The following is an 18,454-nucleotide window of genomic DNA, read 5'->3' on the forward strand; positions in this document are numbered from 1 at the left end:
ATCAGAAGTTGATCGAGGCTCGAGTGTCCAGCCGGTCACTTCCCCGCGGGGGGAGGTGACCGGCTGGACTCTCGAGCCTAAAGTTGATCCAGACCGTCTCCCATTTCTTTTGGGAGACGGTCTGGAACTTCGAGGCTACGCTCTCGTCGGCTGCAAATTAGTTGTGGTAACACTCAGCCCAGCCGACGAGTTAGCGCAGCCCAGCCGACGAGTTAGCGCAGCCCAGCCGACGGACACACATCACGCGCCATAGTCGGCAAGCTCCAAATCTTGCGGTTGGCGAGGTCGTACCAAGGTCCGCAACAAACTGTAGGTCGATGCACCCACAGACGTTAAAAAGACTGCCTACGAGGTACGTGCTCGTTAGTAACCTCGAATTTCTAGACCGGGCGCGTAAGAGAGCCTGGGTACGAGGGTACGTGCTCGTTGTAGTAGTAGTAATACGGGGTAGACATACGGGGACTAGAGGAGATGCTAGGATCACTCTTAAATAGATCTACTAGACGTTACATGGTACCAGGAGTGGGGTCATGACCGAGCAACTACGTCCACCGCCGCCTCTTGATTTTGAGTCCCGTCAGCTGGGCCCCGTTTGGAAAGCCTGGAGAAAGCGATTCATAGTCTATTTGACAGCGAGCGACAACGACGAAGCGTCAGAAAAAAAGAAGAAGTCGCTTTTACTTCATGCCTTGGGTCTCGAGGCGATCGACATTAGCGAGACATCCCTTTTTACGAAGGATGACGGGGAAAAGAAGGATCCAACGTTCGACGAGTCGGTGGCGAGATTCGACGCGCATTTCTTGCCACGTGTGAATGTCATTTTCGAGCGCCATCAGTTCTTTACGCGCAATCAAGAGCCCGGCGAGTCGGTCGATCGCTATATTACGGCACTTCGGAAGCTGACCCAGACATGCGAGTTCGGTGAGATACGAGATTCGCTGGTGCGTGATCGTTTCATTTGTGGACTTTCGACGGTGGCGGTGAAGGAGAAATTTGCTTGGAATGCCGAACACATTACATTGGAAACTGCTATCGATAAGTGCAAAGCTGCAGGCCTGGTCAAGGATCAACGTCGAGTTATCGATGCACCGGCAGACGAACGAGTGGCAGATGTTAAAGCATCAGGAAAACACCAGTGGTACACGGCTCGGCTTCCGCAGGAGCAGCGGCAAAAAGCGAATGCGTCACGTGGCAGATGCACCCGTTGCGGTTACAATCATGGGAGCAGACGCTGCCCCGCGATGGGTAAGATGTGCCGCATCTGTAAAGGTGTCGGCCACTTTGGAGTGATGTGCCGCAGCACACTCGCCGACGCACAGGTCCAGCCTGTATACACAGAAGATACTCAAGAGGAGATGGCACATACCGACGACATTGTACATGCTGTTGGTCTCTTGGTCATAGAGGATGACGGGGAAGCAAAGACGAGATCCGTCGAGCAGACATTTCATATCGGAACGATTGAGGGTGACGGCGCTGCTTGGATGACAGAATTGTTGACAAATGTAAGTCCTATACGTTATAAATTAGATACTGGCGCTCAAGCGAATATTCTCCCGTATGCAGTGTACAGGCAAATGACAAGCCGTCCGAAATTACTTAGGGCAACAACGCGTCTTTTCCTTATGGAGCGGTATCGCCGATATCAGTAGCAGGGCAATGTGTGTGCGAGGTGTCGGTACAGGGTGGGATTTCTCGGAAGTTGAGATTCTGTGTTGGCGGCCGACGTCAAGGCGGTGCCGTTGCTGGGGCTCACGGCTTGCGATCGGCTGGATTTTATTCGCGGATGGGGAGCAGGGATGGCATATGTCGGAAGTGTGTCAACGTTTTCTGGTGACCCGGTTGTGAGCCAATATTTGGATCTATTTGAAGGTGCAGGCAAATCTTAGGGCACAATATAGCATCAAGTTATGAGAGAACGCTCTACCAGTGGCTTTAGGAGCGGCACGTCGAGTGGCATACCCCCGACATCGAAAAGTTGAAGAGGAATTGAAACGAGTGCAGCGACTGGACGTGATCGAGGAGGTGAGCGAACCCTCGGAATGGTGCAGTCCAATGGTCGTCGTACCTAAGAGAGATGCAACAGTGAGGATATGTATCGACTATGGGAAACTGAATGAGTTTGTACAGCGAGAGCACTATCATTTACCAACAGCAGAGGAGATCTTTGCCAAAATGAAAGGTGCTAAGTACTTCTCTACCCTCGATGCGGCGGCTGGATTTTGGCAAATTCCACTGGATCCTACGAGTTCACCACTGACGACGTTTATCACCCCCTTTCGGACGCTTTCGTTTTAAACGGCTTCCATTCGGACTATCATCAGGACCGGAAGTATTCCACCGAACAATGCATCACATTTTGTCGGGTTTTGAAGGAGTCGATTGCGTTATTGACGACGTGATTATTTGGGGATCCTCCAGGGAGGAGCATGATCAGCGGGTACGCCGTGTCCTGGAACGATTGAGAGATAAAGGAGTCAAGTTGCAGGCGGCCAAGTGCAAGTTTCCTCTTCAGGAAGTGACATATTACGGTTATATCTTGTCAACGGAAGGGATCAAAGTGAGTCCACAGAAGGTGCAAGCAATTACACAAATGCAGTGTCCGGAAACAAAGATGACCTTCGTCGATTTCTGGGCTTAGTCGCATATGTAGCAAAATTTTTGGAGAACAAAGCACAACTCACAGCCCAGTTACGCGAGCTATTGAAAGATGACGTGCCTTGGTGTTGGAATGCAGTTCACGAAGAAGCGTTGCAGCAGCCGAAGAAGATGATTACGACCGCACCGTTGTTAGCCTATTATTCGTCGCACGTAACAACAGTGGTGTCAGCGGATGCATCCTCATTTGGAATTGGCGCGGTACTCTTTCAGGTGAAAGAGGATGGACGTCGGGCACCGGTTACGTATATCTCCAGGTCATTGTCAGCCGATGAACAACGGTTTTCTCAGATAGAGAAAAATGAAACATTGGCAATGGCATGGGCTTGTGAAAAGTTGCACTGCTATGTCTTGGCACAGAACAGCCATTTCTTATTGAGACGGATCATCGCCCCTTGGAATTGATAATGAATCGACAGAGTATTGACGAATGTCCACCGAGATTGATGCGGTTGAAACTCCGCATGATGAGGTACTATTTCCGAGTGGAATATGTCCCGGGCAAGAAGCTGGCGGTAGCAGATGCCTTGTCGAGAGCTCCGGTTGAAGAAACAGACAACGAAATTGCTAGTCTAGTAGAGGAGCATGTGCAGATATTTGAAGAAGCATTACAAGGGTCGGATAAGCAAATTCAGAGACTGAGAGATGAAACGGGCAAGGATTTCCAGTTGGCAGCTCTTTTATAGTGCTTGCGCTTGGGGTGGCCTCACACGCAAAAGGAGCTTCGACATGACATCAGGAATTTTGAGAAAGTCGTCATTTGCTAAATTTTGCGAGGAGTGAAAATGGTGATTCCTAAGTCTATGAGGGCGGAAATGCTACAGGAGGCACACGAAGGTTACCTTGGTGTCGTCAAGACGCTTTCCCTAGTTAGAGAAGTCATCTGGTGGCCCAGAATGTCCAATGCTATTCGACAGATGATCAGGCATTGTGAAACGTGTATGGAATTTCGACCTCAGCAAAGAAAAGAGCCTTTGCAGCCGACTCGGTTGCCTCAAGGGCCCTGGGATAAGGTGGCAATTGACTTGTTCGAATTGGAAAATGTGCAATATCTGCTGAGTGTCGATTATTATTCACGATTTCCGAACATACGTACCTTGTCTTCAACTAGAGCAGAAACAGTCATTTCAGCTTTGAGAGATATTTTCGTGTCATGGCATCCCACGTGTGGTGATAAGTGATAATGGCCCGCAATTTGCGTGTAATCATTTTCATGGCTTTGCAGAACAATATGGATTCCATCATGTCACCTCATCGCCAAGGCACCCTCAGAGTAATGGCCTCGTGGAGAGGGGGGGGGGGTTCAAACAGTAAAAGGATTGTTGAAGAAGGCACAGCAATTGGGAGGGGATTTCCAGTTGGCGTTGCTGGCGTATAGAACAGCTCCACAAGAAACGACCGGTATATCCCCTGCACAGTTGCTGATGGGAGGGCAACCGAGGACAACCCTTCCGGCGACGAGTGTGCAATTGCGGCCGGTTGTGGTGAATCCCCAACAAGTCGAACACCAGGGTGGCCTTCAAAAACAACGGCAAAAGAAGAACTTTGATGCGCGTCACGGATGTCGGGAGTTGCAGCCACTGCAACGAAACGATCACGTTTTAGTATGGGATATGAAAACACGTAGGTGGCGGATCCCAGCAGTAGTGATGACAGTAATTAATCCCAGGTCGTACGTAGTCAAGTTGGCGGGTGGGGGCCAAATCAGACGAAACCGACAACAACTGCAGTTGAGACAAAGTGACACCTGCAAAAGAGTCGAGGACACCCAGGAGATGGTGGAAGAAGATGAACAAGAGAAGGAGCAGGTGGGAAATGCTAACACAGATGAGCAGGCAGAAGAACAACAGGAACAGATCAACAGAACTAGGTCGGGCCGGCAAGTCCGGGAACCTGGATGGAAGGACTATGTTTGCTCTAACTAACTAGGACGTCTATGGGAGAACGGGGAGATGTAGTAGTAGTAATACGGGGTAGACATACGGGGACTAGAGGGGATGCTAGATCACTCTTAAATAGATCTACTAGACGCTACACTCGTCTCGTATGGGTACTGCGTTTGCCAGGCAGTAAAGCTCGAACCTTTCCCTAGATTCGTCGATGCTTTCTACTCCCGCTCGGAATTCGCCCAACAACCCGTGTTTCAAATTCACGGCTGCACTCGCTATCTCTCGTCGCCACTGTTGTGTCGTTACCGACTATACGAGGGAGTGCGGTAGCACTCCCTATGTAGGGATTTGAAGAATCTAAAATGGCGCCCCATACAAAAGTATCCGAACCGGATCTCTCAGAACTCATTACAGAGATCTCGGACCCACGTAGCGCTCAACTTCAAACGTTCCTAATGGTAGCCAGACTATCACCGCTGACACTAAGCGTCTCAGAAGCCAGCTATCGGCAAGTAAAAAAACCCGATTTATTCTTTCACTTTTCACATTTCACATTTCACTTTTGTCAGCCAGGCTAGCGCCTCACTCGAGGCAGCTACAACGACGAGAGTCACACCAAACGATTCGCTCTTGTCCGAAGAATTGCACTGACCCAACAGCTAGAAATGTGCAAAGTCACCTTGTATCAGTCAACTGCTGCCATGCAATTCCACGTACTGCTTCCCACAACGCCATGTTGTTCCAGTCACGTACGTGTTGTGGAGTGACTCTATTAATAGCGTATTGACACGCATGCGTAACTATTGTATCTTCGTAGTATGTCTTCGTAGTGTGTTGAGTAGAATAAATACAAACAGTATAACACCACATGGCGACAGGAGTGGGACTCATACGACTCGAACCACCAGGTCCTTTCAACTTTCGGCAGCCAGACGACTGGCCGAGGTGGAAGAGAAGATTCACACAGTTTCGAATCGCTTCAGGCCTGGCAGACGCGGACGAAGTACGTCAAGTGTCCACGTTACTCTACTGCATGGGAGAGGACGCAGAGGGAGTCCTAACTTCCACCAACATCACGGAAGACAACAAAAAGAAGTACGATGAGGTGATTGCTAAATTCGAAGAATTTTTCCGCATACGTCGCAACGTGATCTACGAGAGAGCGCGCTTCAATCGACGAAATCAGTTAGAGGGAGAGTCTATCGAGCAGTATATCACCGCTTTGTACGAACTGGTCGAGACATGCGAATACGGAAGTTTGCAACAGGAAATGCTGAGGGACAGAATTGTCGTCGGAATAAGAGACCAGGCGCTATCAGAACGTCTACAGTGTGATGCTGAGCTTACGTTGGAGAAGGTCAAACGATCTACAAGACAGAGAGAAGCCGTGAAAGAACAGCATAAACATCTGCAAGGTGACGGCAGCAAGGACCATCCAATTGTCATAGAGCAAGTGCGAAACGGCGCTAAAAGCGGCACAGCAGGCGGTAAAAGCGGCACCACAGGTGGCAAATCGCAACCAAGCAGACACCAGTTTGGCGGCGGACGGTCAAAGTCGGCAACCCCACCCGCGCGACACCAATGTAAGCGCTGCGGAAGATATCATGCTAAAGAAGCCTACTGTCCAGCAAGACAAGCCAGGTGTTCAAAGTGTAACCGAAAGGGTCACTTTGGAGCTCAATGTTTCTCGAAGACAATCGAAAATGTGGACAGTGAGAGTCGAGACGGGGCCTATGTATTTCCAGTGAACGTATCCAAAAGGATCACATGGTCTTCCAAAATTTCAGTAGGAGGCAAAGAGCTAACATTCAAGTTAGATACGGGGGCCGAGGTGACAGTGATCACAGAAGAGGCACATAGAGTGTTAGAAATGCCAAAGTTGCAGAAACCGTCCAAAGCCTTGTATGGACCAACATCTACAGCTCTTCGGACATTGGGACAATTCACAAGTACACTATCAGTGAATAACAAGACATCAGAGGAGACTATCTTCGTTGTCCAGGGATTGAAAACCAATTTACTAGGGTTACCAGCTATAACATCGTTACAACTTGTCCACAGGATCCAAGCGACCAGTGTAGGAACCACCATACCAGACCGATTTCCCAAAGTTTTTCAGGGACTGGGTAATCTTGGTGATCCATACAAAATCAAGCTTAGAGAGGGAGCCAAGCCCTATGCGCTGTACACACCCCGGAATGTTCCAATTTCTCTCAGACAACAAGTCAAAGAAGAACTAGATCGAATGGAAAAGATTGGCGTCATCTCACAAGTGGAAGACCCTACAGAATGGTGCGCTGGTATGGTTGTAGTCAGGAAAAAGACAGGAGACGTCAGGATTTGCGTAGATATGAAACCCCTCAACGAGAATGTACTACGAGAGATTTACCCCATACCCAAAGTGGACGACACACTTGCTCAATTGGCGGGAGCCACAACGTTTAGCAAAATCGATGCTAATAGTGGGTTTTGGCAGATACCTCTAGAGGTGGAATCTAGGCTACTGACTACCTTTGTCACTCCTCACGGACGGTACTGCTTCAACAAGTTACCATTCGGCATCGCTAGTGCGCCCGAGCTTTTCCAACGGCGAATGAGCAAGATTCTTTCGGGACTACCTGGAGTATTATGTCACATGGACGATGTTCTCATATTCGGAACAAGTCAAACGGAACACGACGACCGACTGACTTCGGTCTTACAACGACTGCAAGCAGCAGGAGCAACTCTAAATAAGGCCAAATGTGAGTTTGGGGTACACACCGTCAAATTTCTTGGTCACATTATCGATGGCAAAGGTCTTAGAGCGGATCCAGCCCGGCTGAAAGCTATCCAAGACCTAGAACAGCCCAAGAACGTATCAGAATTGCGCCGCTTCATGGGGATGGCAAACCAATTGGGAAAATTTTCACCACATCTTTCAGAGATAAGTCAACCTTTGAGAGAGCTGTTGAGTACGAGATGCTCATGGTTATGGGAACATCCACAAGAGCAAGCATTCACAAGAATCAAGGATGAATTGACTCGTCCTACTGTCCTGGAGCTGTACAATCCGCAGAAGAAGGTGAAAGTATCCGCTGACGCGTCATCACACGGTCTAGGCGCGGTACTTCTTCAAGAAGCCGGAGATAAATGGAAGCCGATAGCATACGCATCACGGTCCATGACAGATACTGAGAAGCGCTACGCGCAAATTGAAAAGGAAGCTCTGTCATTAACATGGGCTTGCGATAAGTTTCAAGATTACGTACTTGGTCGCAAATTTCATATCGAGACCGACCACAAGCCGTTAGTTCCTTTGCTTAGCACTAAGCACTTGGACAGGTTACCGCCAAGAATTGTTCGTTTTAGACTTCGTTTGGCGAGATACGACTTCACAATTGAACATGTACCTGGGAAACTGCTTTATACAGCTGACACGTTGTCAAGAGCACCCCTACAAGAACAGATCACGGAGGATTCTCTACAGGACGATGTTGAGACCTTCATCAATGAGGTAGTTGCTAATTTACCAACTACAACGGACAGACTACAAACGTACCGAGAAGCACAAGCTAGAAATGCCACGTGTGCCCAAGTGATGCAGTACAGTCAGTCACAATGGCCCGACAAATGTCCTGAGGAAACTTCTCTAATCCCGTTTTGGAGAGTAAGATCGCTACTGACGGTACACAACCACCTACTACTATACAACAACCGTGTAGTGATTCCTGACGAACTCAGAAAAGATGTCCTGATCAAAATTCATGAGGGTCATCAGGGCATAGTTCGTTGCAGACAGAGAGCACACACCTCCGTCTGGTGGCCGGGGATAACACAACAGATATATCAATTGGTGCAACAATGCCCCACATGTGCAAAAGAGAATCCACAAGGAACTGAACCACTCATGACTTCTCAGTTACCAGATTTTCCTTGGCAAGTTGTGGGAACGGACTTGATGGAGTTAAATGGAGCTCATTATCTTGTTGTCATTGACTACTTCTCAAGATATCCAGAGCTTATCAAGTTGACGTCCACCACAGCCTTAGCAGTAATTCAAGCCTTGAAATCTGTTTTTGCCCGTCACGGCATCCCTGATATTCTCAGGAGTGACAACGGACCTCAGTATATCGCTCGGGAAACCAAAGAGTTCGCCAAGGCTTATGGATTTGTCATGATAACCAGCAGCCCTAGGTACCCGCAGAGCAACGGACTCGTGGAGCGGATGGTCAAATCCATCAAACAGCTACTGACAAAGGCGGAGGACCCACATCTCGGGCTACTGGCTTACAGATCCACGCCACTGCCTTGGTGCACTCTCAGTCCTTCAGAATTGCTCATGGGAAGACGATTGAGAACAACGATGCCACAGTCGACAGCACAACTCACCCCACACTGGGATTATCTGAGGAATTTTCGTGAAGCAGATAATTTTTTCAAAAGTAAACAGAAGAAGAACTTTGACTCCAGACATCGAGCTAAAGACCTGCCCCAATTACAAAAGGACACGGAAGTCTGGATAACGTCAGGTAAAGAGCCAGCTCAAGGGACAATCGTTGGTCCAGGCCACACTCCACGATCCTATGTCATCAAAACAGACAAAGGGGAGGTGAGGAGAAATAGAGGACATTTGAAAGCCATCCCAAAGTTTGGCACTTCACTTGAAATCGAAACTCCCCAGAATACGGAAACTGGTCAAACAACACCAACCAGGCCACAAACGAGAAGCCAGACTGGTTGTCAAATAAAGAGGCCGATGAAACTCGACCTGTAAGGGGAGATGTGGAGTGACTCTATTAATAGCGTATTGACACGCATGCGTAACTATTGTATCTTCGTAGTATGTCTTCGTAGTGTGTTGAGTTCTAGTGTGTTGAGTAGAATAAATACAAACAGTATAACACCACACGTGTGTACATGTGACTAAGTTTGGAAGCCTAGCTGCCACTTCCACCTGCTGCTACGTGCTGCTTAGAGTTGCGTGTAGTTGAACATGTACGACTATGTTCAACGGCGCGGCGCCCTGTTTGACTCTCTGTGCATGTAAGCGTGTATCTCTTTCGTGGAACCCTAGGTAATGGGAGTTGTTTAGAGATGCAATCAGTGTTATTACGTACATCCGTCGGCTGCTACGTACTTCCGCGTATGAGCTTAACGTGGGAGTTGTTTAGAGATGCAATCAAAGATTGAAATCCCGGCCGAGCTGCACACGTTTACAATCATGCAGCTACGTAATTACCCGTCAGCCGCCAGATCAACTAAATGCGGTCAGTACACGGGATGAGCAGTGACACCAGTCACGTGTGTGACGTGTGTCGACTTCTCTAGTACACTGTACAGTAGAGGCTTTCGATACGTTCGACAGCAACTGCACTTTGCAAATTATCTGGATCTAAATTTCGGTACGTTCAACAGCAAAGGCACGTTGTAAATCATCTTGTACATCTATTTACATCTATTCCATGCGTACTAGGGGGAGGCGGGACAGAGAGTGCAACCTCCACGTGGTCTGTCCTGAGGTTTTGAACAAGAAAGTATTCTCACGTGTTCAAAATGCTAAGCACTCCGTTTACTAAACTGTCATTTCCATGTAAAAATGTATGAAACAAGTCCAAAAATATATGAAACAAGTCCAAAAATATATGAAACAAGTCCAAAAATATATGAAACAAGTCCAAAAACATTTTGAGAAAATGATGGGTATGTGGATGGGTATGTACTTATGTCATTTATGCCCATCTCCTACATCACACTCTTTTTACCTATATCGCTTGCAGCAGTCGTGAATGTGATGTAGGAGATGGGCATAAATGATATAGGTACATACCCATCCCTACATACCCATCATTTTCTCAAAATGTTTTTGGACTCGTATTGGTTCTATTGCAGCTCGCTTACAGTATTTACGCAATACTACACCAGACTACATAAGACTGGCTAGCTACTCTCTGTTCGCGTTGACTTTGCGCTCGGAAGTGACTAAGATGCAGCTGTATTTGTTTACCACAATGATTGAGATGTTAGGTGATATGCCATTAACATTAACTGTACATTGTAGAGGTCTTATTACAATACAAAGACGTTAGGTAACAGTAGAGAAAGTCGCAGGCTATCAAGACGAAGCAGAACGAGAAGAGGAGTCAGAAATATCAAGCAACTACTTGCGAAACAAGAGCAACTGTGAGTTGATGTCAAGGCAGCGGACCATTTCGTGTCCTTGCTAATTGGCTACTTCCTCTATTAGGAGCATTCTTGTTGTAAGATCAAACCTTCTTAATAAGTTAATTAAGAACCCTAACGACTCTTGATATGCAAAAGTCTATCAAACGGCTTGTGTAATACATACGTCGTCGTGACTCTAACTATAGAAATCCGGGAACTTGCGGTTTCGAACGATACCAAGATCGTCACTGTCTGCTCTAAGCGTTCGTTTTCTAGCAAGAGTTCCAACAGTTCTGGCAGTTCCAGTTCTAGAACTGGAACTAGTATTCGAACGCACCCCTAGTCTGCCCGAAAGGTAGCGTGCGCCCCTCGCGCCCATGCCTGGATCCGCCCCTGGAAAAACCTGTAGAAACATGTGCGTGACTGTGTTGAGGGTGTCGGCTGACTTAGCTAGATTGGATTACAGAGTAGCCAGGTGTTGGATATCAGACTCGGGTGGCAAATGGTTGCCAGGAAACGTTCGTGTTACACGAAATGTTCTTGCAGAGTTCTACACAAATTGCTCGTAAACAGCCACGAAACTCAGCAAGAAACTACATCTTCATAAAAGTATCAAATCTAGCAAGCCATTTCCACGTCTCAGACCGTTCCCTTTGAACAACCACTGCGTGAGTGTCGTCAGAAAGAAAACATTGCGGGGAGGAGGCGTGAGAAAATGCGTGGGCGAGACCGTATTGGCACCCTGCAACGGGTTTGCTGTAAAACGCAGACTGCAGACTGCAGACTACGGAATGGGGACTTGGCGGTTTCAAAAACATGCGCACATTCTTATAAACATACCTTCACGTGCTGATGTTTCCAGCCTTGCCTCATGACATCGTCATGTTCAGTGAAACAGCACGGCCGAGTCTCTTCGAAGCTGCTTCTATCTCCATCTGTGCGAGCACGTACTTCGTCTTGATCTACGTCGATCACATGTGCGACAACTAGATAGTGAAACCAGGCGACCAACGCAATAGACAGCTTAGTGTTTCTCCAAGAGAGTCTGTTTGTAAAATGTTTCTGTTCATATTGTGTGTGGTGAAGCGATAGTTGGAAGCACGAGTTGAAGAATGGACGATAGGGCGGTCGACTTGAAAGAAAGGCGGTGACGTGTTGTCTCTGTCATATTTATCGTTGTGCTTCCGTCTTCGGTCTTTAGATGCTAGGAGATAAAGCAGGTACTTGCTTTCGACCAACGTTTGTTGCAGCGTATCGCAGTCGACTAGAGGAGATATATGTATGGATTCAGATAGGCTCTAAAGTGCGCAGTATCAGACAGTGAAGCTGTATTAAAATTGCTAGGACAGTGAAGATCACGGAAATTGCTGCATCTTGGTTCTTCAATGTAAGAATGGTGCGGGAAGCGCATTGTCAACATGCAAAGTACTGGCGGCCTCACTAGACGTGGGAATGTACTTGTACGCGCGTACATGTCCATTGTGTATAAATTCTAACCAGTGTTTGGAACTGTTTTTAACTAGTATAACACTATAGTATAACAGGAAATTGTGTGTTTGAATGGTATTAATTAATTAATTAGGCTAGCACATATTATGTAAACAGTTCTTTTGATAACAGCAAGCAAAAATTGACAAAATTGTATTGTAGCATGTCCTGAACTGTTTTTAGCTGTTTGTTTACGCTAAAATGATCCTATGATTAATGAGTCTGCCCAACAATTGAAAACAAAATATTTCTTAACTAAATCTCTTAGCGGGTTTTTTATTAAGCTACGTGTCAGCACCCAAGATAACTTTAAGGAGCTCTTTGTGGCTTGCAAGAAATCGTTTACGATCTTCCTCTGATATTTCACATCTTGAAGATTGAAGTTCTTGTTTTTTGTTGAATGCAAGCAATGGATAAATGATAATGGGTGGCTTCCCTTTTCCTGGAGAATCTCATGTTTCCTCTGTTCATCAATCCAAACTAGATATCATATGAGTTTTAACATTCCACACCTGATCCAGCCACAGTCAAGTGAAGAAAGTGCTCCAATTAATAGTAGCCGTGCTTTGGTATGTGACTTGTTGTTTTGCCCACATAATTTTGACCTTGCCGACTAGCTGTATCGCCCAGATGAGCTACAAGTTGTATGAAATCAACTCCGGGCCCTAGGAAGATTAAAAGACACACGAGTCAGCTCAATTAGCAACTGCCATCTGCAGCAGTACATCAATAAATTGCAGAAACAAGACCTGAGCCTACACGAATAACCAGCAAGGTCAAAGTTAGACAGAGTTGATCAAACTGTGGAATATGTATGAAAAAAATCAAACTTCATTTTAATACAACATTATCTGTACATCTATACTTACTGAAGCATGACTTACGCAGTTGTGTACTTTCAGTTAAAATGCAGCAAATGTCAAACCAATTAACATATTATCATTATTATCATCATTATTAGTTATTGCACTGGGATATGCTTACTCTACCTGCATGGCCAAGCTAGATCTACCTCTAGGTCATATCTAGAGATATAACCAGTCAAAATGTTAGTTTTAGTCTACCTCAGATGGATGTGATCGTCTCCAAGGCAAAAGAAGTTTTCACCTTGTCAGCAAGTTCCGTGATCTTCACACTGTCCTGGCAATGCATCTTCATTGTCTGATACTGCGCAATAAAGAGCCTATCTGAATCGTGTGTGTGTCTCCTCTAGTCGACTGCGATGCGCTGCAACATACGTTGGTCGAAAGCAAGTAGCTGCTTTATCTCCTAGCATCTAACGACCGAAGACGGAAGCACAAAGATAAATATGATAGAAGACAACACGTCACCGCCTTTCTTTCAAGTAGACCGCCTATCGTCCATTCTTCAACTCGTGCTTCCAACTATCGCTTCACCACACACAATATGAACAGAAAAATTTTACAAACAGACTCTGATGGAGAAACATTAGGCTGTCTATTGCGTCGGTCACCTGGTTTCACTATCTAGTTGTCGCGCATGTGATCGACGTAGATCCAGACGACGTACGTGCTCGCACAGATGGCGGTAGAAGCGGCTTCGAAGAGGCTTAGCTGTGCTGTTTCACTGAACATGACAATGTCATGAGGCAAGGCCGGACACATTAGCACGTGAATGTATGTTTAGAAGAATGTGCGCATGTTTTTGAACTTTGAAAGCGCCGAAGTCCCCATTCCGTAGTCTGCAGTCTGCAGTCTGCAGTCTGCAGTCTGCGTAGTCTGCAGTCTGCGTTTTACAGCAACCCTAAAGTCCTCACTCCGTAGTCTGCAGTCTGCAGTCTGCAGTCTGCGTAGTCTGCAGTCTGCGTTTTACAGCAACTCCCCTACAACAGCTAGAGCAGTTCTTTTTAGACTAGCAACGTAAATACAAACAGCCGGAAGGATGTAGGCGGAAATGGTCTGGCTCGCGAGACTACTTTAGGCCAGCCACATTCCTGCGCAGTTTCATTTCTTGGTGTAGAGCCTTGCACTTTGCTAACGTTGGTGGTACAGGACGTGAAAGTGCACAGATGATGATGATGAGATGCAGTGCTAGCTTTGTGAAGTGGCTTATCTTTTGCATACCAGTTTTTCACATCGAAGCAAGTAACATCACTACAGGTTGGTCAGTCTTTGCATGTTCTATGCGTGTATTTCGTTTATACACTCGCCAGCGGTCTATAAACTATACTGAAAGCACCCAACTGGTTTAGAACTGTAGCCCCAAGGCATGTTGTTTCAAGAATCTCAGTTTACAGCCCCTCCGGTATACTTTTAGATTCTGATTTGATTCATCAATCCATTGATCAAAGTCATGACAACTGAATTTTCAAAGAGGAAGGGAAACATAGCTACTTTTTTATGGTATAGACGATATTCGGGGGGCGGAGCTTCTAGAGCATGCGCAATCTCGAGGGTAACACGCACCTTTCGCCGGATCTTGCCGTACACAAAGTCCACGTTTCCGGGTCTGCTTCTGAACCGTAGATCATCTTGCCGTTGACTAGGCTTTGTAAGTAAGTTCACTACTTACCATTTCGTGCATCTTGTGAGAGACTTTGCCTGCGTAGAGACGCGTAGGAAGCCATTTCTTGAATCTAGGCTTCTCGAGGCTATGAGACTGCTGTTCAAGCTGAAGTCGCCTGATTCACATTCTCAGCAGATACACGTGGAGTGGAAGCACAGACTATTCATTGCCTAGAGATGGATTGGTTTTGGCGAGTGAAATCATGCCACCTGGGAACCCATTTCGGGTAACCAGTCATGTAGGCGTCCCGCGTTGTTTCTGGGCAGTCTAGCTTGCTTCTGTATATATGTGATTGGCCAAGTCGAAGTTCTTACTGTGATACCTTGCACTCGATAAGTACACTGACGCGGATCAGAGTACAGTACACGTACTCTGTAGTCTGTTTACAATTAGCACTGCCAGTCTACAAGTCCCGGCAACAGTTATGTCTAAAGTAACACAACACACACGCACTATTCCATAGCTGTAATGTCTAAATCAGAAAGCAGAGGCTGTTCTACCTCATCTGCAGTTGATCAAGACATGTGTATAGTAGTGATCTCAAAATTGAAGATGAAGATGTTAGTTGTCAAAAATGTCACCGAGGCGCTGAAGCTGATGGTTTACATCCGATAATTGAACAACAAGCAAATGAAATAGTGGAACTTCAAAACAAGATTAGAGTTCTCGAGCAAGACCTTGCATCTGCAGAGTCTGGGTTGCAAGGAAAGGCATTCTCATAATAGAATCAAGTCTTACACAGGTTTTGTGTAGAGAAATGTACTTGATACGGTGTGGAGTTCGACTGAAAGCAGCCAAGACAATTTCTCTGTATAACAAACAAAGAATCAGGCCAAGGCACATCAAGTGATGTGTAAGCTCATGAGCTCACCGCCTTCCATGAAGAGTTGGATAGGCTAGACAAACTTTTGCTGACTCTAGTTCGACAAGATACATAGTTTCACAGTTCCACAGTTCAAGTAGTTTGCTAGATGGGGGAAAAGTAGTCCTAGTTTCTGTGGCATCCGGGGTTTCATAGGCGGGGCAGCTCAGTCATTTGAATAGCCGGCTAACGGATACATGTTTTCTTTGTTGTGTCTCTTGTGTTCAATTAAATTTATTCTTACCAATCTTTGAGTCCTATGCTACAATTGGCGCTGCGAACAGATGGCTTCAAAACCGGTTCTTGGATTCAAGGATTTTGAAAGACTTGCCAGGTCAATTGGTACGTTCAAGGAAGACGCGAGTCAGGATTCGTGTCGGCGTTTCAAGAGTTGGAATACCAATTCATTCAAGTTCTACCTGGACTTAGCTGTTACAGATTACAATATCACGGAAGACACTCACAGAAGTTTATTTCTGAAATGTCTAGATGAAGGTATACGTATGTGTCTGGAGAACGCGGTACTACCAAGGGAAATCACAGACTTCAACGTCGAACAACTTATTGAGAAGACTCAGATGTTCTTCCAGCGTAAGTACAATGCAATTGTAGAACGAGTGAAATTACATCGGCGAATTCAACGGGAAGAAGAGGCTGTACAGGAGTACGCCAAAGGATTGAAACGAATCGCAACGAATTGTTCATTCAAGGCAGGAGAATACGAAGACAGATTGAGAGACATTTTTGTGGCAGGGCTTAGAGATGACTCTATTCTACAAAAGTTGTATGAGAAATAAGATTTACTGACGCAACCATTGGATAAAGTGATTCTCCTAGCTAAGACGTTGGAAGGAGCAAGAGATAGTGTTATGGCAACACGTGAGGCAACAACAGAATCGCAAGGGAAAGTTTGTCATCTACAAGGAAGAAAATATGTGAAGGGAGGCAAACCTTACAATAAACGTCACCAGGCCGGACGACGGTTTGTCTGTTTTCAATGCGGAGAAGGACACTACCAATGAGAATGTACGAAAAAGACGGCGAAGAACCGGGAAAAATCATTGAGATTTAGGCGTGGCAAAGTTGCTAAACCAGGAGATGTAATTCAGAGAACAAAGAAGGTACAACAAGCTCGAAACTCCCAGAAGGTAGATTTAGAAGGAAGCTCGTCTCAGGAGGATGAAGAATCAAGTTATTGCATTGACTCTGTCACAAAGAATGTTTTCTGTGCAGAAGCTGTTCGTGATACATTAAGGAAACTTGAGGTGAAGGTACGAGTGGATGACTGTTTCTTAACTTTTAGAGTTGATACAGGAGCGGACGTTTCCTTGATGGATGAGATAGCGTGGAATAAATTGGGACAGCCCAAGTTGAGTAAGGAGAGGGAGCAGCTACGAAATGCTTCAGGTCGAATCATGAGATTTAAGGGCATGATGACAGGTCAGGTTAGATTTTGCAACACCTTGCACCTATTCAATTCTATGTGAGACAAGGAAAAGGCTCAAACCTGCTGGGAATGGATTGGGTGAAGAAGGTTGGGATGACGATAGTGTGCATAGACTATCTTAAAGCTATGGGAAACCATGGTGGTGTAATGTTGACAGAATCAAGTGAGATTGCAGCACCAGTGGAGAAACTATTACAACAGTTCTCAGAATTATGTACAGATGAACTGGGTTGCTGCAGTGAGATTGTCGGCATCTCTGTGCGACCAGAGGCGGATTTGAAGGTTTTTCCATTCCGGCGACCTTCTATGCATCTTCGGGCACAGATCGAGAAGGAATTGGAAAGGAACGTGAAAAACGGTGTATTAGAACCAGTTAACATCATTCTATGTGCTTTTCCAACAGTGAACATTGTTAAACCGAACGGTGATATCAGGATACGCGGTGATTTTAAACCCCTCAATCGGATTATGGTAGTTGATCAATATCCAATCCCTATACCAGCAGAGATGTTTAGTTCCCTGGCTGGGGGTAAAATGTTCTCCAAGATTGATCTGAAGGATGCTTACTAATACCAGTTACGGGTGGACGAGGAAAGTCAAAAGTGGCTGGTGATTAACACGCACAAAGGACTGTTCAAATATAGACGATTACCGTTTGGAATCAGTTCAGCGCCTGCCATTTTCCAGAGAACAATAGCCAAAGTCTTGGAAGGCGTGAGAGGAATTTGCATCTATATGGATGATATTCTTATCTCAGGAAAAGATGAACAAGAACACATGCAGAATTTGTGCCAAGTATTTCAAAAGTTACAGCAACATGGTTTCCGTATTAGAAGAGACAAATGCTCGTTCTGTCAACCATCTGTGCAATATTTGGGACATATAATTGACAGCTCAGGAATCAGAGTATCAAATGAAAGAGTTAAGGCAATACAATTGATGAAAGCACCTAAAGACCAGTCAGAGTTACGATCATTCTTAGGTATGGTTAATTATTTTGGAAAATTCTTTCCACATATGTCTAGCCATACTCTACCTCTAAATCAACTGCTGAAGAAAGATACAAAATGGAACTGGTCATCAACGCAAGAAAGTGCTTTTCAAAGGGTGAAACAAGAGTTAACATCTCTACCAATACTGGCAAAGTATGATATGTCTCTTCCCGTGGGACTAGCCTGTGACGCAAGCGAAAAAGGCTTAGGAGTATGTTTGTTCCAAGTGACAGAAGGGAAAGAGCATCCAGTGGCGTACGCGTCAAAGTCTTTGACAAAAGCTGAACCAAATTATTCTCAGATAGAATTGGAGGCGTTATCCATAATATTTGGGACTAGAAAATTTCGACATTTCCTACTGGGTAGAAAGTTTGTTCTCAGAACTGACCATCGACCATTACTGACAGTTTTTGATCCTACCAAACTGACAACTCCTACCCAAACAAGT

The 18,454-nt window shown here is 45.8% G+C and overlaps 3 protein-coding genes and 2 long non-coding RNA genes across 5 annotated transcripts; 4 read left to right on the forward strand and 1 right to left on the reverse strand.

The window, feature by feature from the left end:
* The first annotated feature begins 3,443 nt into the window (after window positions 1-3,443).
* Window positions 3,444-3,839, forward strand: LOC134184019 (uncharacterized protein K02A2.6-like). The gene has a single exon (XM_062651621.1). It carries the CDS (start codon window positions 3,444-3,446, stop codon window positions 3,837-3,839), a length of 396 nt encoding a protein of 131 aa, XP_062507605.1.
* Window positions 3,840-8,308: 4,469 nt separating this feature from the next.
* On the forward strand, window positions 8,309-9,419 carry LOC134184956 (uncharacterized protein K02A2.6-like). The gene has a single exon (XM_062652732.1). It carries the CDS (start codon window positions 8,437-8,439, stop codon window positions 9,301-9,303), a length of 867 nt encoding a protein of 288 aa, XP_062508716.1. The 5' UTR covers window positions 8,309-8,436; the 3' UTR covers window positions 9,304-9,419.
* Window positions 9,420-11,476: 2,057 nt separating this feature from the next.
* Window positions 11,477-12,330, forward strand: LOC134184367 (uncharacterized). The gene is made up of 2 exons (XR_009970650.1): window positions 11,477-11,970; window positions 12,036-12,330. It is a non-coding gene; the product is annotated as an uncharacterized LOC134184367 (long non-coding RNA).
* On the reverse strand, window positions 12,309-13,886 carry LOC134184368 (uncharacterized). Its single transcript, XR_009970651.1, has 3 exons — window positions 13,654-13,886; window positions 13,244-13,570; window positions 12,309-12,844 (listed from the first exon to the last, which is right to left on the reverse strand). It is a non-coding gene; the product is annotated as an uncharacterized LOC134184368 (long non-coding RNA).
* Window positions 13,887-15,582: 1,696 nt separating this feature from the next.
* On the forward strand, window positions 15,583-16,380 carry LOC134184533 (uncharacterized). Its single transcript, XM_062652249.1, has one exon. The coding sequence runs from the start codon at window positions 15,852-15,854 to the stop codon at window positions 16,362-16,364; it is 513 nt and encodes a 170-aa protein (XP_062508233.1). The 5' UTR covers window positions 15,583-15,851; the 3' UTR covers window positions 16,365-16,380.
* Window positions 16,381-18,454: the final 2,074 nt, after the last annotated feature.

Source organism: Corticium candelabrum, chromosome 9, assembly GCF_963422355.1.
Source record: "Corticium candelabrum chromosome 9, ooCorCand1.1, whole genome shotgun sequence".
NCBI classification, from domain to species: domain Eukaryota; kingdom Metazoa; phylum Porifera; class Homoscleromorpha; order Homosclerophorida; family Plakinidae; genus Corticium; species Corticium candelabrum.

What these genes read in the sequence shown, in the direction of transcription:
- LOC134184019 (XM_062651621.1), top strand. Translation starts at nt 3,444, where the DNA reads ATGGTGATTCCTAAGTCTATGAGGGCGGAAATGCTACAGGAGGCACAC.
- LOC134184956 (XM_062652732.1), top strand. Translation starts at nt 8,437, where the DNA reads ATGACTTCTCAGTTACCAGATTTTCCTTGGCAAGTTGTGGGAACGGAC.
- LOC134184533 (XM_062652249.1), top strand. Translation starts at nt 15,852, where the DNA reads ATGGCTTCAAAACCGGTTCTTGGATTCAAGGATTTTGAAAGACTTGCC.